Genomic DNA, 21,836 nt, shown 5'->3' on the forward strand with positions numbered 1-21,836 from the left:
GTAATTTCTTTGCTTCAGTTTTCACCATATCTTTGGCTCTTCAGCCTTATTAGTGCTTGGATTTGGTCTGTGGTGATCCTGAATACCTTTTTGCTGAATTCCTGCCTAGGCAAGTAACTAGAGTTTTATTGATATTGGCTTTTAAGTATTCTTGTAGTTTAATTTCTCTTTTGCCTGTCATGAATTATGTTTTCCAATGTGTTGACTTTCTGTTTAACTGGTGGTTTTAAGCCATCTCCTGAATGCTTCTTAGAGAGTATTGAATAGCTCTTCCCCTATGCCATGTTCTTAGTTCACGCAGTAGCTTCTTTAGCTGGAGACCTCATGCACTGACTTCCAAGGATTTAATATATACCTGGTTTTCAGTTGATTGGAAATAAATCTATAAAATATGATTTAGAAAAGTAGTGTAGTTTCCTAGCATAGATTCTGACCTATCTGCAAAACCAAGTTGAGCTTTCGTTCTTCTGTAATGACTAGTCAGTAGCTTAATTAGAAATCTCAAATACCATAAAATAAGTCTGATTTTTGTGTCATTTACTACTTAACCATGAGAACTGGAATTCTTCCTAGTCATTTTTGTACAGGACAATGCATTTTGATGGGTGGGTGTTGGATGTGCTTTTCCATAGGTTATAATGGAATATAAAGTACTTTTTTGGTTCTGGTATAGTTCAGATTGGTGTGAAAATTTGCCTTTTGATAGTCTTTTTGCTTAGTATCACTTCATTAAACATAGAAAAAAGAATATGGCAAATTTAAATTAAAGATCAGACAACCTTGTTACGATATTTCTATGTGAAATTTGGGGAATGTGTCACCATTCAAATTCTGAAATGGTTTCCAAACTGAGCTAGATAAGAACTCGTATTTGTGAGCCAGTGACAGTAAAGTCGTTTTAATGGAAAACAGTGTAATTTGGTGGCTTCTGCAATGCAAGAACCAAATTTAGTAGGTTGTAAGCCAGTTTAGCCTGCTTTGTTAATTAACTCGAATGCTGTCAACTTATAACAGTAAAATTTTCTTTCCAATGTATTTTGAAAAATAAAGTATAGCTGTATTTAAAAGGTAGCAGTCTGTTTGTCAAGGCATGGACTTTGTGTGGTGTTTTCTCTAAAAGCAATTGGGGTTGCTGCGGAAAAAGTTAAATGAGCTGTTTCATTTTCAATTTCTGATTTTTATTCCTTTTAATGGTGGTTATGCCATCTCTTGGTCTGAAGAGAGAAAAACTTTCTACTTCAAGTTTCTTAGTAAAACAAACTGCAGTTCTGCCAATGAGACTGTTTTAGTTTGTAATGTGTTCTTTAATTAACTTGAATTTAAACAAAATGGAATTTCAGAAGGTTTACTTTTCAGCTCTGTTATTGAGACACAGCTTCAAAATTATGCTTTAACCATGCGGGCACCAGGCAAGCACTTGAAAGTGTGGTTAAAACTACTATGCCAAATGAAACTTAGTTATTTTGACCTTTCAATTCTCAAATTGCTTTGAGGATTTTCTTTCTCCAAATTTTTGTGAATTTTTCCCTGTTAGTAGACTGAATGTAATGACTTAGATCACTAGAATAGTAGAGGTTCATCATAAATCCAGTCCCTTGGTTGGTAAAGGAACTTATTAATAGCAATGCTAGAAAGACTGTTTTCTATGCTACTGAAATTTTCACTTGCAAAATAGTGTGGGGTTTACATTGTTTCACTTCTGTGAAGTCCTTTGAAAGTTAGTGCTATCGTGTGGTGTGTGCATGTATGCGCATACACAGTATATGAGAGCCTAAAGCTATATAAACATATCTTTAGGGTTAATTCTAGTTAATCATTTATTCCCAAATGACTTTTGCCTGATCACTACAGCTGTGTTGCTTTGATATGTCTTTTCTGCAGCCACCAAAGATGCTAACGAGAAAGATTAAGCTTTGGGACATTAATGCCCATATAACCTGTCGTCTGTGCAATGGATACCTGATTGATGCTACTACTGTAACAGAATGCTTACATACTTGTAAGTAGAAGTATAATTAAGTTAAAGAAATTGTTTTTGTTTTTCACTTGATTTGCAACATGGTTTAATGATTTTTAGTTGAAATTAAAAAAGCTATTGTGCATCAGTCAAAATAATGCATGCTTTACTAGACGCTACTGTTTTTTAACAGATGATTTGCTTTTTAACAAAGCAAATGAAGAGAACATTAAAGCTGTACTGCACAAACTTGAAGCCATATACAATTAGTGGTAACGTATGCTTTGAAGAATGCAGTCTGTCTTCCTGCTAGAGGAATGTGGAACGCCTAGTTCTCTCTTCTGTGACAGTTGACATAACATGTGTCCCCCACCTGGAGCCTTCCTAATGCCTCTTGCTCTCCTGTTCCTGTGCAGAAAGCAGCCGTAGTTTATTAATAAAGAATAAGTATATTGTAGTGTACTCTAGAAATAAGCATTTGTTCCAGAATATTCTGATGAGGTAGTTGTTGTTATGTTAGTTTGTGAGTTTATAGTTTCACTTCAGTGAAGTATGCCCTGGTACTTGGCAAAGCCTTAGGCTTCAAGAAACCTGAAGTTCTAAGTCCATCCCAGCATCTTTGTTGTTGACATTGTGGGATATAGGAGTGTTAGGGTTTGCAATACTCTGATTGAAAACTTGCATATTAGCACAGTTCCAGCTAAAGATCCAGAAAGGTTCCTTCTGAGGAGAAGCACCCTTGTAGTCCAAAGTGGTAAGTCCAAAACTATTCTGTGTCTTGAATCTGTTCTGATACTCCATTTCTTTTGCCAGGGTAGGTATCAGCTGAGGAATTAAATTTCAGTCCAGAAGGCCTGCTGTAGTGACATCAAATATCCTCTATAGCAGCCACACCGATGGCTTTAAACCTTACGTTACAGGGGTTTACCAAAAGTATTTTTTCAGATCTGTGCAATTTACCACAGATCCTCGTCATCCAGGAGCTTCCATTTGTCCAGTTTTATCTGTCCAGAACTTAGAATATAATTTCTTTATGTAGTATTTGCTACGCAAGTTCCAACATCCCATGTTCTAAAATGCTTTTGTCACAGTATTTTACTCTTCTGATAAGGACTCGTAGTCCTAAACTTTTCTTGGAAGGGAATTTTTTGATGGTTTCATTTCCACAAAATGGAAGTTTCAGCAGACTTACTTTTCACATAAATGTCTTACAAAGGGGAAATACAATGCTCGTGATTTGTCGGAGATTGTTTTCCATTGTATTTAATTTAGAAGTTGTGTTCATCAGCTTTAATGAATTTATAGATCTTGTCACACTTCCATGTCATTTTGGTTATTCTCATGTCCTTTCTGCATCTTTCACATCTTAATTTCCATAGTGTTCTTTTTGGAGTGTAGAGATCCTTAAGCTAGACTTCTACTTAGTTTTGCCCCGATTCTTTACTGCTGCTATTAACAAGATTATACACAAAACTAGTATTATAACAAATTAACATGGCTGACATAGAGCTAGAGGGTAGTTTTTCATTGTTCTTTAAGAAAAAAACCAAACCCACAAACGAATCACAAACACACAAAAACCCCTCAGCTGACATCATCTACACCATTTCTTACATCTGCATATGGAGGAAATTTTTAGATTAATCCGCAGTGCTGCAGTGCCTGCTTCAGAAGCCAGGGAATGGTCCTTGCTAGCTTCCTAGCTTCTCCTCCCTCCATTATTTTGGTAATAATGAGAAAAAATATAAACAATAAAATTATTGTTTATATTTTCAGAATACTACTTCAGTGTGCATCCTGTAGAATTACAGTTTTCTGAGAAAAGGCACACAGCCATCTTTTTAAAAACTTTATACATGTTGGCATCATTTGTATTCTGTATGTTAATGCTAATAGAATCATGGAATCGTTTTGGTTGGAAAAGACCTTTAAGATCATCAAGTCCAACCATTAACCTATCACTACCAAGCCCACCACTGTGTCCCTAAGCACCACGTCTATATGTCTTCTGAACACCTCCAGGGATGGTGACTCCACCGCCTCCCTGAGCGGCCTGTTCCAATGCCTAACCACTCTTTCAGTAAAGAAGTTTCTCTTAATATCCAATCTAAATCTCCCCTGGTGCAACTTGAGGCCATTTCCTCTTCTCTTGTCATTAGTAATTTAGGAGAAGAGACCAACACTAGCCGCACTACATCTTCCTTTTAGGTAGTTGTAGAGAGCCATAACGTCTCCTCTCAGCCTTCTCTTCACTAGGCTAAACAATGCCAGTTCCCTCAGGCACCCCTCATAAGACACATTTTGCAAAACTCTATTCTGAAATGCCCTGTCTGAGATAGTGAATTCTCTGCCGAATTACACACCTTGGAATTTTCTTTCTGTTTCTGCTTACCACTGTGCATTTTTCTTTTCTTTTTCATTCTTCTCTAGTCTCCTGTCCTTCAGACATTTGGAAATTCTTCACTTGAGTAGTAAATGTAGTTCTTGAGTTCTTTGGTGACAGTCGTTTGGAGGACCAGGGTTGGTCCTTTGGAGGCACAGGGCCAACTTCTTTTGTAAAACAGAACTCAGGGGAAAAGAAGCTTTTTTGCTTCCTTTCCTACTTGTTTCTTTGCTGTATCTTTAGTTTGTTGGTGACAGACAGGCCTATAAGTCAGTAGATAAAAAATTCATTAGTAGTAAGTCAGTGTTAAGTCTTTCCTAGTTTACGTCTATTTCTTGATTAGAATTCTAGGTTAGCAAACTTGTGCAGGTCTTGTTAAACTTTTACATTTGTAATTTGAGTTTCATTAGTGTTTATGTCCTTGTATATTGTGAAAGGGAAAGCTTCATATGTTGTGAAAGGTGTTGTTTTGTGGATTCATAAGGATGATGAAAGACCAATTGTATTTATTGAACTTGATACAGAAGTTAAAAAACTCAAGAGGAGTGAAACTGTTAAAACAAAAATTAAAAAATGAGGGAGGATTAAGTGCTCTGTAAAAGTAACCAGGAAATATAGATGTCAGTTCAAGCCTACAATCAGTGCCCAGGTATCTGGGTAGACAGAGATTGGAGGCTTTGGAAATCCCAGGGGGTGAAAAAATTAGTAATACTATAGTTTCAGACACTAGAATGGTTCCCATGTTGGCTGTCCTATACTCCTAGGACTTGCAGTTACAGGAGAGTTTATTAATCCCAGCTCAACCTTGTGAAAAAATGAATGAACCTAGAAGAATGTAGCACCCTCCATGAGCTATCTAGTTGCATTTATTTGGATGCTGTGCTTAGATTAATAAACTTGCGAGAACCTGAGCTGACTTATGGTGAGCTCAGTTTAGGAGGAGTTGGTGTATACCTAGTCCAAACTGGGAGATGTACGGAAATGGGATGTTGTTTTAGAAGGTGTCATAGAAGTATAGAATGGTTTGTGTTAGAAGGGACTTTAAAGGTCAGCTAGTCCAATACCCCTGCAATAAGCAGGTACATCTTCAACTATGTCAGGTTACCCAGAGCCCTGTCTAACCCGATCTTGAATATTTCCAGGGATGGGGCATCTCCAGCCTCTCTGGGTAGCCTCTTCCAGTGTTTCGTCACCCTGATCATAAAAAACTTCTTCCTTACATCTAGTCTGAATCTACCTTCTTTTAGTTTAAAACATTACCCCTTGTTCTGTTGCAACAGGCCCTGTTAAAAAGCCCATCCCCATCTTCCTTATAAGCCTCCTTTAATTGTTGAAAGGCCGCACTAAATTCTTCCTGTAGCCTTCTTTTCTCCAGGCTAAACAACCTCAACACTCTGAGCCTTTACTCATAGGAGAAGTGTTCCATCCCTCTGATCATTCTTCTGGCCCTCCTCTGGACCTCCACCAACAGGTCCACGTCTGTCTTGTAGTGAGGACTCCAGAGCTTGAGCAGTAATCCAGGTGGAGTGTCATGAGAGCAGAGTAGAGGGGGAGAATCACCTCTCTCACCCTGCTGGACATGCTTCTTTTTATACAACCCAGGATACAGTTGACCTTCTGGGCAGTGAGCGCATATTGCCAGCTCATGTCGAGCTTTTCATCCACGAGTACCCCTAAGTCCCTCTCTGCAGGGCTGCTCTCAATCCCTTCATCCCTCAGCCTATATTAACACTGGGAGTTCCCCTGACCCGGGTGCAGGACCTTGCCCTTTTCCTTGTTGGACCTCATAAGAGTCACATGGGCACACTTCTTGAGCTTGTCCAGGTCCCTCTGCATGGTATCCTGTCCCTCAGGTGTGTCAACAGCACCATTCAGCTTGGCATCATCTGCAAACTTGCTGAGGGTGCACTCAAATCCCACTGTATGCTGTTCTTGAAGATGCTAAACAGCACTGGTCCCAGTAGAGATCTGAAGGACACCAGTCATCACTGATCTCCATCTGAACATCGAGCCATTGACCGGTACTCTCTAGTAATGACCATCCAGCCAATTCCTTATCCACCAGTCTGTCCATCCTATGTGAGGGACCATGTCGAAAGCCTTACAGAAGTTCAGATAGATGACATCTGAAGTTCTTCCCTTGTCCACTGATGTAGTCACTCCGTTGGAGAAGGCCACTACGTTGGTCAGACAAGACTTGCCCTTGGTGGGCAAGCCAGCCATGCTGGCTGTCTCGAATCACCTTCCTGTCCTCTATGTGCCTTAGCATAGGCTCTGTTTTATGATATTCCTAGACACAGAGGCAAGGCTGGCAGTAGTCAGTAGTTCCCAGGGTCCTCCCTTCTACACTTTATGAAAATGTGTGCAGTGTTTCCGTTTTTCTGATCACCAGGGACCTCACCTAATTGCCATGACTATCACAGAGAGTGGCTTGGCAATTACATTGGCCAGTTCTCTCAGGACTCTGGGATGCATCTCGTCAGGTGGTCATGAACCTGATCTTCTCTTACAGTGGGAGGGACTTTGCTCTCCCAGTCCCTGACTTGAGGTTCATCTACTTAAGAGGTCTGGGAAGAGAGATTGCCAGTGAAGACCGAAGCAAAAAGGTTGAGTGCATCAACCCCCTCCTTGTCCGTTACTTGTTTGCCAGTCATGTTCATCAGGAGGGTACACTTTCTTTGACCTTCATTTTCTGGCTGACATACCTATAGGAGCTCTTCTTACTATTCTTTGCATCCCTTGCCAAGTTCAGCTCCAGCGTTGCCTTGGTCTTCCTGACCCCATCTTTACACAATTGGGCAATGTTGCTATACTATTCCCAGAATACCTGTCCCTGCTTCCACTGTCAGGTTCTGCTTTCCTTGATTTGGTAATGCTGGGGTTTGGATTCACTTTTGCAAATGGATCTACTGCTCTGGCGCTCCACTGGAACAGACTGCTGTATGAGATCTGTGCTTAGCGTGCAAAGCTATGAGGCTTGGTCTAACCTCTACCATCAACAATACAGTCATCCTAAGTGTGTAAATACAGTGCAGAAAGCACACATGTACTGTGCTTTATTTGCTGCTGCATAGTTTTTTTGATATGAACAGGTGTTTATTTAATTTTACTGTCATCATGACTGATAGGTAGATGGCACTATAGTTACAGAAATTCTTTCATTTTATGTGATAAGAATGAATGCATTAATACCAAGATTACAGGAACTGCTGCTGTTTAAGAAAAAGATATTTCCTGCCCCCCCCCCCTTTTTTTTTTTTTTTTTTTTTTTTCCCCCTCTACAATTTTGAGTTGAAACTTCAAGTGAGTCATGGTATCATGTAGTAGTATATATTATGAGTACTGTTTTGGGAGGTGGGGGCAGAAGGGGAAGTGTGAATAGTCTACTTTGAATGAGATACGGATGTGTGTATGTATGCATATGAGGACAGTTCCAAAAGCATTCAGCTTTATAATGAATGACTGCTTTAGCAACTTCTGTCAGGACCTTTTACAAATATTGAAGATCTGTGCCCATGTAATTTTTATTCTGGTGGAAGCTTAACTGTAGTGTACTCTGTGAAAGTTAGAATTAAAATAGCAGCTGGATATCCACTTTATGAAAATTTTCTGTTCTTTTAAAAAGTATCCAACTTTAGAATAATTTTTTTGTGTGTTCATATAATCATACACTTTACGTCTGTCTGTGGCTATGGTTAAAGCAAATAGGCTTAGTATCTTAGTGGCATGCAGTTCCTGTAATATCATCAGTGCAAGCTGAATGGTGCAAGTAATGTGATGTTGACCTGCTAAAAATCACAGTTCTGAGTGATTCTGGAGTGGGATTGTGTGTGGTATGCTTTATTAGGAAGACGCTGGCTAGATGCAGATGCTTTAATTCTAGTGCATCACTTCCCTATATCAAGAACATTAATGAAAGATATTCAAAACCTGCATGATTAGACCTCATGCTGATACGATGTAACAAATTAACTTTGTGTGAATTTCATTAAGGTGCATTTCTGTGGCTATATAAAAACAAACATTTTTTTTTCATTATGCTTCTTTTATTTCTTTTTAATTATGATGTCTCTGTTATCAGTCTGTAGAAGCTGCCTAGTGAAATATTTGGAGGAAAACAACACCTGTCCAACCTGTAGAATTGTTATACATCAGAGCCACCCATTACAGTATATTGGGTAAGTATGAAAACAAAAGTACACCTAGCTTCACTCTAGACTGTTTCAGCCTCTTTAATACAACACAGCTTTTTCCTAAATTTTCTTAGTTGCTTATCAGCATGTTAAACATTTAAAAAGAAGTTTGAAGGTGATTGAGGAGTTATGGAATCAAACTTTGCTATGAATTTGCAACTCCATGACATCTGTTGGCTTCTTCCAGACTTAAGAGCAAGCAAATTATGCATTTTACTGTTTAATTTCGGTGTGCGTTTTAGTGGGATTTAGTCATTCCTCATTTTGTATGCTTGGGTCGTAAAAATTACATAAATGAAACATTTGTAGAAATTATAGTTTTACAAAATCCTCAGAATAATTAGTCTTGAATAACACTTTTCAGTGTTTGACAGAGAAATGAGAGAAAAAATTGTCAGCTCTATTGTTCAGTTAATCTCTTTCAAAGGTCTTTAGTTCACAGGAACAGGTAAGAATATGGCAGCAAAAATATTAGACCAGCGGCTTTAATCTCTAGAATGGAACAATCTTGTGCTTTGTTCTGTTTTGATCCCTGGCTCTCCCTTTCTGACCTAACATGGATGTGGTATTGTTTGTCAGTTCCCTTTTTTTTTCTTTTTAACAAGGTGTTTTTGTGAGTTTTCTCTTTTGTTTGCAAAAAAATACATTTATTTTCCTTTATGCTTTCCTTTCATTTTACTGAACTGTAGTAACTTTTGCTGATAGTCCATTCTGATTGTGTTTGTACTAGCTGTTGCATATCAAGTAGTGTTTTGCCTGCCTTTATAAGGAGTTTGGCTTCATTTGTGGCACTTTTAAAACTGTGCCTTTCTTACTTCTGTAACAACTTCTGAAGCAGTGCTTATAAGAAAATAAGTCTGATTTCGCTTCACTTGCAGAAAACTGTCAGTGTCTATACACACATTGCTCAAGCTGATCCTCATTCAGGAGCCTGAAACTAGTTATGCCAACTCTGCATTTGAAGAATAATAGTGCACACTGATAATGCATTATATGATGTGCTGATAATACACCGTATGAATGTATGCATTGAAGGGACAAGTAGGTGCCAATATGCAAGAATGAATAAATGACATTTAAGAGTTTGTCTTCTGTAAAGGTACAGGAATACACCAGTGCCTTTGTTCAGAAGCTTGTTTCCTGTGCCAAAAAGGGCCAGGAAACAGCATCAAGTTGAGAACAGCTAGAAAGAAATTTGCTACTTGGTTTTGGTCATTGAATACACTTCAAAGGAAGTATTTTGCCTGAACTAGTTATAAAATACTGCCCCTTCAAGACTGAAACAGCCTTTGCCCGTCCTACTTCTGGAGATAGATAGATAGATATAATATTTTTAGATTTTTATAGACATAATATATTTTATGTTTATAAATATAATATATTATAATTTTATATATAATATTATATGGATTTTTATATACATAATGGATATTATATGGATTTTTATATATATATATATATACATAACAGGAATTGACAGGAGTTTTCTCGATGTGTTTTAGAATGTAGATTTTGCACTCCTGTTCATCTCCATCTGCAAAATCAGGAAGCCAAATGTGTCTCCTGTTTCACGTTTCTGAATGCTGTTAAATTCTCACTTCTGACCTAATAGTGATGGCTGATTTACTTATTTATGTTGAAATATTTTTGAAGATGTGACACTTGAAAATGGCAGCCTGTGCAAATGGGATTGCTAGTGGTTAAAATTACATGGATTTAGACTTAACGATATTTTGATTCTTCTTGTAGTGCTACTTAAAAGATTGTAATGGTCGATTGTAAATCTTTTGATTTGCTACCATTTCTGTACTTGGTCACTGGTCTCCACTGCCGTGCAGTGCTCATGTCAGGTGATGAAAAGCCTGAGACTACTCTTGTAAGCCTCCTCTCCTGTTTAAGTCAGATTCAGGATTTGGTATTGCAAGCTCAATTTGAGTAATGACCTTGCAAGAGCCAAGACAGACATTTGAAATGTTTCTGATTTTATTTACCAATTGGAATTTAGGGTAATATTTTGTTTCTTTCAGACAGTGACTTATTTTAGACTAAACCGGAATTTTGTCTAGGTGAGCTGGGAGTTAAAGTTTGGAATCTTAACCAGTCCTGCTACTTCAGTTCCAGTGAGATTATTACCTTTCTTCTGTTTGAGCCACACTACCTATACATGCTTCTGAGCTACATAGTGTTGCTTACAGTTAAAATGTTAGCTTTTATGAGCAAAGTAAAATGTTATTGTTGTGGTCTTTTTCTGTGAACTGTTTTCTTGCGGTTTTGGAGAAGCCTAGTAAAGATAACTAAGTAATCTAAAAATGTGAGAGATGAGTTTGTAGGGGTAAGAAACAGACTATCTTTGGTTCTTTTGTAATAAAAATGAATTTACTTCAAAGTTGTGAAAGAATTTTGAGGTCATTAGCGACATACTTGCCTTGATGCAGGAGGCCATGTTCCATGGGACATCATCCTTTACGCATCCAAGACTGTTCTTCCTCAAAGTTCCATTTGGTTTCTGTCTTAGCCTGTATTTTTTCATCATTTGTTTCATGTTACTTTCTTGTTTGAGATAAATACTGATTTGAAAATTCTTCGTAGGTGAATTTAGAGATTTTTACATCAATTTAGTACTGGAAATTTTTTTAAGAGAAATGTTTTGAATCAAGATGGTCGACTTAAACTTTTGATTTTGTTTTTTTCTTGCTAGTCATGACAGAACAATGCAGGATATTGTTTACAAACTTGTGCCAGGCCTCCAAGAAGGTAAGTTGTGGTATGACCTGTTTTAGAGGTCGTTTTGCACAAACTTGTTTAACACCAAAAAAAAAAGTTTTGGATGATGAAAGTGGCGTGGGGAACTGAGGAAAAATACAACAGAAAACTATATTCCTTTGTTTGTGTCATTTCTAGTGATTAATTTAACTTCATACCTGTACTAGCAGTAATTGGGGGTGGGAGTAGGGGGAGGAAAGATGGGATATTTCTTCAAATAGTAATATTATGTACAGCAGAATAGTAGTTCAGATTTTGAATGTTGGCACACTGTAACTCTCGTTTATTCTTGTTAGACTGTATACTTAAACATGCTGTGCCGGCTTTCTAGAATTCTCAGAGGTAGAGTGTCATGCAGAACAGCTTTTAGTTTCAGTGAAGCTTCTGGTACTGTGCGAGTCCTTTCTTAGCAGGTAACTTTCAGTTTGTGTTTTCATAATCTGTTTTGAGACTGGACCTGTTCAACTAAAGAAGTACTTTGTAGTAACTGCTCAGTAATTTTTTGTCTTAGTGTATGTTACAGCTGTCATTTAAATAAGAGTATTTTAATCCATTTAGGCTGCAAAACCAGAACATTCTCCAACATCAGTAAGATTAAATAGATTAAAAATTATTTCTAGCATATTGGAAATCAGAACTATAAATAAAAATTCAAAAAATTTTGAGTAAAATATTGTGGAATGGATTCAAAATAAGGTATGTATTTTAAATACTGTTTCGTTCTCATAGGAATGCTGTAACAGTAGCTATACAGATGACTTTTATAGTATTCTAACTCTGAAAAGTAAGATGAGGCATGACTTGATACAATAGCAGAGATGGAAGAGTAGTAAATACTGACAATACCACTACTTGTTGGCAAGCCTGTTTCACTTAAGAGGGAAGGGATTTGGAATAACTTCGTAAATATTGCATTAGAACTTTATTACAGGGATTAATATTTACAATTTTAAACAGCGGAAATGAAAAAGCAAAGGGAGTTTTATCACAAACTGGGCATGGAAGTTCCAGGGGACATCAAAGGGGAGACATGTTCTACAAAACAGCACCTAGATTCCCATCGAAATGGTAAATGGTCCTTTATTTATTCTGTCTTGGGTGGGTGACAGCTAGTAATTGTTGAACAGACCTGTTGGAGGTATGTGCTTAGTTGGTTTATTACAATCACAGTATTTTTGTAACACTGCACAATACAGTGAGTGTAGGATTGTTGCTTTGTCCCTTATTTGTGCACAGAATCTTTCTTTTTAGCTGGTCGTAGCATATTATTCTTGGCAAAGGAGATCTCTGTAGTAGTGTCTACGTGGGGACTCTGTGAAATTACCCAGCTTCTGGGCTGCTAGCATTTGAACTGAAGGTTGTGCTCTGTATGTATTGTTCTCTTTCATGCTTGGGGCTGTTGGCAGCTAGTGTTGCCTAAGCAGATAAGCACAATTTGGGAAAAGCAAATTTTAATTCTATATTGCAGTCCTGAACTGTGCTGTTTTAATCAGATTAGCATTATAAACTGCTGCTGAGTATTACCCATATATCTGGTTTCTTATCTAAGGTGAAACTAAAACAGATGAAAATTCAAACAAAGAAACTTCAGAGGAAAAACAGGAAGAAGATAATGATTACCACCGAAGTGACGAACAGGTGAGCTCATAGGGCGTGTTTCTGTTTTAGTTTGCTTTTTTAGCTTTCCTACTTTGGTAAGCTAACAGAGAAGAAAAATAACTGCTTCAAGCTACTTTTTCTGACCTCTGATACAAACAAGATGCAGTGTTGCCCAATGCTTTCGTGTAACTACGAGTTTCATCTTTGGGTTTTGGCAGGAATGGAGAATATGTTAAAGATATTTGTGTGAGGGAGTGTATCCCAGTGTTACTGTAATACATAGAGCTGAATGTGTATCAATACTTATGCATAAAACCTTTGCACTTTTACTAACTTGCTATTTATTTTGTTTTAAACCCCTAATACTAAGACAATGATAGCCCTATACCATAAAAACAGAATGAAAGCCAGGAAGTTCACTGTTAAGTTTTAAACACAAAACATGTTTGAAAGTGTAAACTCCTTTTGGGATAAATGAACTATCCCTTTTATATTTTCCTGTTATGTTTGTCCAGAGTAAATTAAACTTGGATTAATTTTCTTTTCCATTATAATGTAAGGGAACCTTCAAAGGAATTGTGCTTAGTACTAGATCCTCTTAGTTCATAAAGTAAATCATCACAAGGAGCGTAGACTAAGTAATGAGTAGCTGGATGAGAAAAAAAATTAGAATTGAAGCATAGAAATTGGAGAGACTTTTGGGGGGATTAGATTGTTATCTCATTTGTGTCTGTTCTTTTTTGACTTTAAATTATCTTTTAAATGTGTTAAAATTCTATTTTAAGCTGGATTTAGCAGTTGCATTAAAAGCAAGAAGATACGTTAGAAGCAATTATTAAAAACTGGCAACAGTATTCTTACTGTTTATCGCAGGGTTCTCTTGAGCTATTGGCAGCCTGTGAATTTGGACTGGAGCAGTGTTGTTCCAACATCAAAAATTCTTTCTTGAACTTTTTTGCCTAGGCCTGTTTTTATTACAGTAGTGCTTATCCCTAAACTGGCAAGATGTTAGAAATTTTTTTTTTTAATAGGACTACAGGCATTTCAGTTTAAGGAATACTAGTACTGTACTTTTTCACTTTGTTGTATTAACAAAAAATACATATTGAATACATAATGAGGACTGCAGAAAATTGTTCCAGCCAACTCTGACTGTTTGCTTTTTCCTGAAGGTAAGCATCTGCTTGGAATGCAATAGCAGCAAATTGCGTGGATTGAAAAGAAAATGGATTCGTTGCTCAGCACAAGCAACAGTTTTGCATCTAAAGAAGTTCATTGCCAAAAAACTTAACCTGTCTTCTTTTAATGAGGTAATATTTCAGTTTTTTTTAAATTATTTTGCAGATATAAAAACCTTACAAAAAATGTGGGATTGTTCCTTTGCAAAGGAATGTCTTTTAGTCTGATTTTATTTACAGAAAACAGAGGCATACACTGTTTCTTGAATTATACGTTATGTAATGTTATATTTTTGTCCTTTCTTGGGCCTATACAGGACTTGCCGCTTAATTTTGGTGCATCTTTTCATGCCCATGTATAAATAGTTGAGCTAAAAGACTGGTTATGTGCTTCCACATGTGCTGAAATGTCAAGGTCGTTTGTTTGACTGCTTGTAGTCAGGTATACCCCACCCTTTCAGAGATTTCACTCAGTGCAAGGGACAGGCAGTAACAAACACTTTAACACTACAGAAACCCAGCTTAAGAGACATCACCACAACTATTTTGTTCACAACTATATGCTCTTAGTGAAGCCCAACCAGAAGTTACTGCCTACAGTGACCAGAGTGTTATCAGATACCTACTCTTCCCTTCCTTTGCAGGGAATACTTGGAATCGTGGGAAGAATTTGTAGTAAAAACTACAGAAAGAAAGGCAATTCTTTGCACTCCTCCTAGTTCAGATTCAAAATTAACAGTGGCAAACATATGACTGCAGCCTCTGTGTACCACTTTTCTGGGTCTTGGTCACAGTCTGTAGGCATCTCAGTTGACTTTCAGCTTGACTTCTCCAAATCCCACATTATGTCAGTGATCCACTGAATTTTGTTAAAACTTTTAATTCAAATCAAGTCATCTGCTTTCCAGTCCAATGCGCTAACACCTTTCTGCTCAAACTTTTCAACAGCCAATGTGCATCTGTATCACTATTCCTTCCTGGCTTTCATATGCTTCAAACCAACACTCTTGTCTTATGGTTGGAGTATGTCTTCAAACTCTGTTAGTCTTCCTGTCTTGTTGTCAGCTGGCTTGGAAGTGGTTGAGACCTGGCTAAAGTGCAGCAGCAGCATAGCTACCATTGCTGTTCAAAAGGGGATATTTTGAGGGGGGGTGTGTGGGTGTGTCTCTGTGGGTGTGTCTCTTGGGGGCGGGGGTGGAGTGCTGTGTGTAGGCCCTCCATTCCACTGTGCCAGTCTGTAATTTAACATCCTGCTTGGCTTTCACTGAAGCAACAAACTTTCAGGACTACTCTTTATTCCTTTGCTATCCCTCCCTACCTGCTTAGAATACATTAATTGTGGTGTAATCAGTCTACCAGTACCAAGTGATGGATACATAGTACAAGGATTTAAGCTTGTGGGCACTTGGCTGATTGCTGTAGGCTATTGCAGGTTTGAGTTACTGCCAATTAGGTAAACCATGTAAGTGGACTGCATGCACATTCAGGCCTTTCTAGGTCGTGCGGTAAAGTGTTGTTCCACCTTGGTGAAACTTACTGTTTCCATGCATGTTCCCTATTTTAATTCATGTTCAGCTATTGTAGTTCAGCTGATTAGTAGTCATATGATCCTCATGTTTTTATGTTTATATCTTCACTGTTTCTTTCTAATACCAAGTTCTTTCAACACTGAGATAGGAAACTGAAAATTACTACTAAGTATCTGCAAAAAATCCATAAATACGGTATATGAAGGAGGTGGCAGACAGTAAGCCACCTGGCTGGTGTTTCATAGTTTGTCAAATAACAGAACTGTCTTTGGGATTTGTGAATTCTGTCTTAGTGAACATTTTATTGGGGTTTTTTAAAAGCATGTAAAGCTTTCAGGAAAGGTCAGTAGTACTGCTTGGGAAGCTAAATCAGTTAAGTCCAGTTCATGCAATATTTCCTAAGCAGGCGCAGACATCTTTCAGCACCTTTTGTTGAAAAAAGACATTCTCTTTTCTTTTCTGATAACTGTTTTTGTCTGCAGAGCAGCTTCAAGAAGAACAGTTCCAATGTCTGAAGAGAAAAGAAGTCTTGTCAAACATTTGTAGTATTACCTGAAATATGTCGTTTTCATGTGCTATGAACCAATGAATTAACTGTCATCTTTGTTTTGTCAGCTGGACATATTATGCAATGAAGAGATTCTTGGCAAGGACCACACGCTCAAGTTTGTAGTTGTTACTAGATGGAGATTTAAGGTATGGCACAGTGGCTCCAAGTAAATCATGAAGTGGCCAAATAGAATGTTTATAAAATAGGCATCATTTGGAACTATACGGCAGTAACTGCAAACTCAATAAAAAGATACTTTAATAAAGATCTAATACAGCACCCTTAAACACCAGGTATTCATTTTGTTTCCAAGAAAATGAAGGAAAGGGGGAAGTAAGTGTTAAATTGTAAGGGAAAAGGGAACGCTTCAACAATTGTCAAATTGCTCTCAAGTGTGGCAAAGGAAGTGGAAGCCACATGAAAGTATTTGTAGCTATTTCAGGTAAAACTGGTTTTAATCCATGTAGGTGGGGAAATTGATTGTGATGCAGAAATTTTCAACACAGTTCTCTTCTGCAGCTTGATAAGACTGTTCTACTTCTAAAGGAGTGGCAGTAATTGCAATGTTTGTTTGCCTTGGTTAAGGAAACTTCTAGCAGCATTTAGTAGGCAAAAGCAAGGCTGGTTAAAAATGCACATTTTTGAAGTGCTTAGTGTGGTTTCTTTAAATAATGTCATTGAAACTGAAGAGTAAACAGTAGGCCATTCATTCTGAGTATTAGTTATCACACTAATGAAAGCAGCTCAAGTGAAATGGGGGTAAGAATGAATTACAAAATTAAACACTTAGGAGGCAGGTTACAACTGCATAGTCAGTGTATGACTATTTGGGGATATTTGAACTAGGAGTTAGTATTCATAATGGACAAGCAGCACAGACCAAGCTTACAGTGTACACTGAGGTAGAACCACTTGATGGCTTTGGATGTAGATATAGAAAAGGTGCAGATGGGAGTAGGGAAGTGTTTTTCTGTCTTTGTGTAGAAAAATAATTGACTTGTATAAGAGTCACAGGATAGAAGTCAATGGTCAGGCTTTGAAATGCAGAGAGGTCACGAGTGGAACCCTACTAGAATCTGTTTCATATGATGTTCGTGAATCCCTGGAAAGGGATTTGAGTTAGTGCAGTAACAGTGCACTGACAACACTGTGGTTATTTAGGATAGTGAAGACAGACTGATGACAAAAGATTGAAGCAAGCCTTTACAGTTCTGCCTGTCAAGTGATTAGTAAGCACCTTAAGCTCAATGCAGGTAAATATAAAAGGATACAAAACAAATGTTAGGGAATTTGAGGGGGGGGGGAAGGACCAAACAGGAGCGTCAAATTGATGTGATCTGTTGTCTGCTGTTTACCTTTATCATGGAAGTCTGTGCAATTGTGAGTCACATAGAAAGGGGAACTGTAAACTGCCTTCTCAAGTGAAACAGGTGGGGGATGTAAAATGAAACTGGGAGATGGGAGGTCTAGAACAAAAAAGGAGAAATTCTTTACATGAGACACAGAACTGCTTGGTGCAGGACAATGTGGATGTTAGAAGTTTACCTATACATAAAAAAGCAATGGATGCATTCACAGAAGATGAATCAAGTGTGACTATCATGTGATCTTAGGCTGCTTTCTAGACATCTGTATTTATTCCTTACTGGGAGTGGGTTTTCCAAGTTAAAGAGACCTGGTAGAACTGATCTTAAGGTGATCGGCTCCTGAGACAAAAGAGAAAGGAGCTCTTTTTTTGAGCTCCACAATTGAAATTGCATCTTGTCTTTCTCTTGGTGAAATTTTGACAGGTCAGATAGTTACTCTGATGGTTCATTTAAGCTTTAGTTTATGAAACTAGTTTTGCCTACTGAACAGACTAGATCTGGTTTTGTTTCTTAACTTATCTGGTATTTCTGTCTTGCAGAAAGCACCTCTACTGCTGCATTACAGACCCAAAATGGACTTGCTGTAAGAGAACTTTATTGTCCTTCTGGACAGAGTTTTTTGCAGAGACTATCATCTGGCACCTTCTTAGTGCATCACTAATCACATGACACAAACCAGCTGAATAATTTTGGAAGACTTTAGGGCTTTCATTGCAGACTGTCCTTCTGAATATTTGTTCTAGGCATGTGTTACCTAGATTTATGGACAGAAAATATTTATACTTTTTTTGTACGGAAGAAAGAAGTCTCAACTCAACAAGACACTACCAGCACTAAGTTTACAGATACTGAAAACACTTCACAGTTCCATGTAGCTCAGCCTGATTTATGTCTTACAGTTACACAGAAACAGGTTAGAATGTTGTGGGGTGATTTAAAAATGTTGCTTTTGACACCAAGTTGCATTTAGTTACTTTTCACATTCTGAATCTTTAAAAACTATATTTTTGCAAAATGATACTGTCTTATATAGTATGCCTGATTGCATTGGCTTTATTCAAGTTATTCTGTAGAGCAGTGAAGATACCTAATGATACAGTGACTGGTGATAATTTATTATGCTGCATTGAAAACTTCTGAAAATCTGGGAAACCATTAAGTTTGTAATTTTTTCCCAATTGTTGCTGTCCCTCAACTTTTATTTTAGTAAAGTTTTGATACTCCCCTATGCATGTTGATTTGGTAATAGAAATAATTTCAGCAGATTTTAATGTGCCCTGGTATATTGCTGTGGCATAAATTGCACCACGTAATGACAAATAATCAAAAGTGCCAGATTTGTGAACTTTTTGAAAAATAAACATTTCCTACATAGTGATGGCTTGCAGAAATCAGTTTTTAATTTAGAATCTGCTCTCACTAGAGGCTCTTGTACAACTTTGGGTGATGTTGCAGGTTTTCATTTCATGATGAAAAATTTCTCAGATTATTGTGAGCAGCTGTATATTTCCTTTACCTGTTTTCTTATGAAACTAGAGCATTTTCTTTAGTGCAATTCCCAGCTGTCTTGGGGGCGGGGGGGGGGGGCGGGGGGAGGTGTGTCAGACAAGCTTACTTTAGCACCTCTGGCCTTAATGAAAAATTTTGCTTGCATCAACCCAACGTATGCAAGGTAATAGACGTGCATGTATGTATGTGTGCATACACTGTACACACATATATATATGTTATAGAATGCATCCTCAATAGCACTTAGCAGGGTTCACTGCACTTTTTCTAAGGCTTTTTGAGATAGTTGGCTTTCTAAAAAGAGTAGTTGAAAGTGATTTCTGCAAGCTGTATACAGTACAGCATATATAGTATGATTGTGAGCATATTTGTCTGGCACAAGTGTCAAGTAATTGAAAACAGGCTATGCCATACTATTGGCAGCTGGCGATAGTTAATGTTTTAACTTTTGGAAGAGTGTTCCAGTTGGCTGAAAATGGTATTTGCTATTCCCATTATTAAACCCTGTTATTTCTTGATAAATTGTCTTTGGATAAGAAAATAAGTTTGCCTGTAACTGCCCTGCTTCCTCTAGCTGTGCTCCTTCCCCTCTTCTGCTACCAGGAAGCTGACACTGCAAGAGGTTTATCCAAACATTTTAAATCCTCTTCCTCTTCTTGAGTTTTCAAAGCACTGCATTCCTCAACATGTGTCCCATTATTCCTTTCTTTGGAGTCTTCAGTCCTCCTTTGTCACCTCTGCTACTGCAGAAGGGATGCTCCAACTCGTGTGTACCTTTGAAAACAGGGTTGCTCATTTTTAATTAGTCACAGATGTGAATGGGAAGGAAATCAAAAAGTTTGTGAGCAGAGAATGAAAGGGACCCTACTGAACTGTGGAGATGGAAAGGAGAGCCACACAAAGGCCAAGCAGTGCTGCTGTCCTTACAGATGAGGGTATGGGATAGCTACTTTTGAATGTTTGGGTTACGCAGAGCTCCACATCCAGACACCCAGCTGGATGGGTTTGTGTCGGGGGTGGGGTGTGTACATGCATATGAGCACTGGAATTGAACTTGGCTGTGGTTTTGTCTTACTGTTTGTGGACTCACATATATGTACTTTAGCTTTTTTTTCTGTCTTTAACATTACTTGAACTGGCAGAAGAGAACAAATGAGATCATGGGTCTACCATTTTTATGGGTTTTTTTCATGAAACAGTGAATGCAGGTGGTATGGATGCATACACAAACTGACATACTGGGCCATTCTGGAGCTGTTTATGTGGTTTTTACTGTCCTAGTGTAAATAAGGGACCAGCTTAAGCCACTGAGGCACAGAGAATGTGAACAGGGCTATGTGTCCACTCTCTGTGCACTCTCAGTATACAGACACTGGCTGTACAGATACTGGCTGTACCTGATGTAGACATAAAATTAAAGCTGCCAGACAGCATTCTGATTAACCGCCTTAATCAGGATAGATATATATATAAAACCAAATATATATATATATATATATATGTGTGTGTATATATATATATATATATATGTGAGATCTGTCTACCTCAGAGTGTGTGTACTGCAAAAGCTTTTTGTGTGACTAGATATTGATGCAGTGCTGTTAAACTGCATTGGGGCTTTGTGTACTTGTGCAACGGAAAAATTAGTTACGAACATGCAAATTCAGAAGCTTTTCAAATTTATCTCTTGCTGTAACAATCTATAGTACAGAACATACATAAGTTTATAACAATCTTTATAATCACTTGAATTCCTTATGGTGCTATCAATATATTGAAACCTCTGTTTATACCTCTACAGATACATAAATTCAAGACAGTATTAATAACTACAGCTCTTCTTGTTTGGTTAGGTTTTTTTCCTCACAATTGTGTGTAACTGTTTTTGCAATATGTTTAATCTGATAAAACCTCACCAGTAAAACAAAACAAAACAAAAACCCAAAACCACCCAGTTATTTTTCTGAATCACATGTCACGACATCTTTGGTACAGAAACTCTTGCCCTCAGGAGGGATGTGACTGTGTTTGGACCATATGTTTAAAATTTCCTTTAGCCTTACTAAAAGACTACAATGCAATTGAATTGAAGTCAGAGCAGGGTCTCCTTTGGGTTACAGAGCTGTGTTTCACTTCTGTGAAGCTTAAGAGACAGGTAATTTATATCAAGATTACACTGGGTAAAAGAACTCTGATACTGTTCAAAGTTGGACTAAAAGTTGGACTCAGCATAGGTATCTCTTAGTCTTCATGTGATCATGTTAGTTTATTTTGGCTTTCCTGAAGAAGCCATTACTGTGAATTAGTTTTCACAAGTGCTTATGCTGGTAAATAATTGCAGTAAAGAAGTATCTTGTTGTGTTATCCTCAGCAGCAATGAGACTGATGCATCACCCAGGCTCAGAATCTCCTTAAATATGTTTCATTAAAAATAGAGAATTCAGATAGAATATATAATACTGAATTTAAATAAGATTTGGGGTTTTAGATTTTAACTTTATGAAATTATTTATTCTATTTTAAGCCTTCTGTCTTATTTTACCATCCAAGTATTTTTGGTTTCAGTGGTCCAGCTTTATTTACGGGCATATAAAATGAAACTATGAGATGTTTTTACAAGCTTCTTCCTTTTACATTGAGTTTACGTAGCTTTTATCTGTATGTTTTTGTTTTGTATGGATAAGGAGCATTACTTATGCTTTTGTGCAATAGGTTTCAAACATGCATTTATTAGGCATATGTTTAAGTTGTAAATGAGCATCTACTTAACTGTTAAATTTAAAAGCAATGTAGATGGCTTTTCTCACT

At 37.5% G+C, this 21,836-nt stretch overlaps 1 protein-coding gene across 1 annotated transcript; it reads left to right on the forward strand.

Annotated features, from left to right (window-relative positions):
- Positions 1 to 1,890: 1,890 nt before the first annotated feature.
- PCGF3 (polycomb group ring finger 3) lies at positions 1,891 to 19,961 on the forward strand. Its single transcript, XM_009962166.2, has 9 exons — positions 1,891 to 1,999; positions 8,422 to 8,518; positions 11,232 to 11,287; positions 12,254 to 12,364; positions 12,846 to 12,934; positions 14,068 to 14,205; positions 16,218 to 16,298; positions 18,059 to 18,102; positions 19,835 to 19,961. Exons 1-9 carry the CDS (start codon positions 1,891 to 1,893, stop codon positions 19,959 to 19,961), a joined length of 852 nt encoding a protein of 283 aa, XP_009960468.2.
- Positions 19,962 to 21,836: the final 1,875 nt, after the last annotated feature.

Source organism: Leptosomus discolor, chromosome Z, assembly GCF_034619465.1.
Source record: "Leptosomus discolor isolate bLepDis1 chromosome Z, bLepDis1.hap2, whole genome shotgun sequence".
Taxonomy (NCBI): domain Eukaryota; kingdom Metazoa; phylum Chordata; class Aves; order Leptosomiformes; family Leptosomidae; genus Leptosomus; species Leptosomus discolor.

What these genes read in the sequence shown, in the direction of transcription:
- PCGF3 (XM_009962166.2), top strand. Translation starts at nt 1,891, where the DNA reads ATGCTAACGAGAAAGATTAAGCTTTGGGACATTAATGCCCATATAACC. An exon ending in CACCCATTACAGTATATTGG is followed by an intron (nt 8,519 to 11,231) that starts GTAAGTATGAAA and finishes TTTTCTTGCTAG; the next exon opens with TCATGACAGAACAATGCAGG. An exon ending in ACCTGTCTTCTTTTAATGAG is followed by an intron (nt 14,206 to 16,217) that starts GTAATATTTCAG and finishes TTGTTTTGTCAG; the next exon opens with CTGGACATATTATGCAATGA.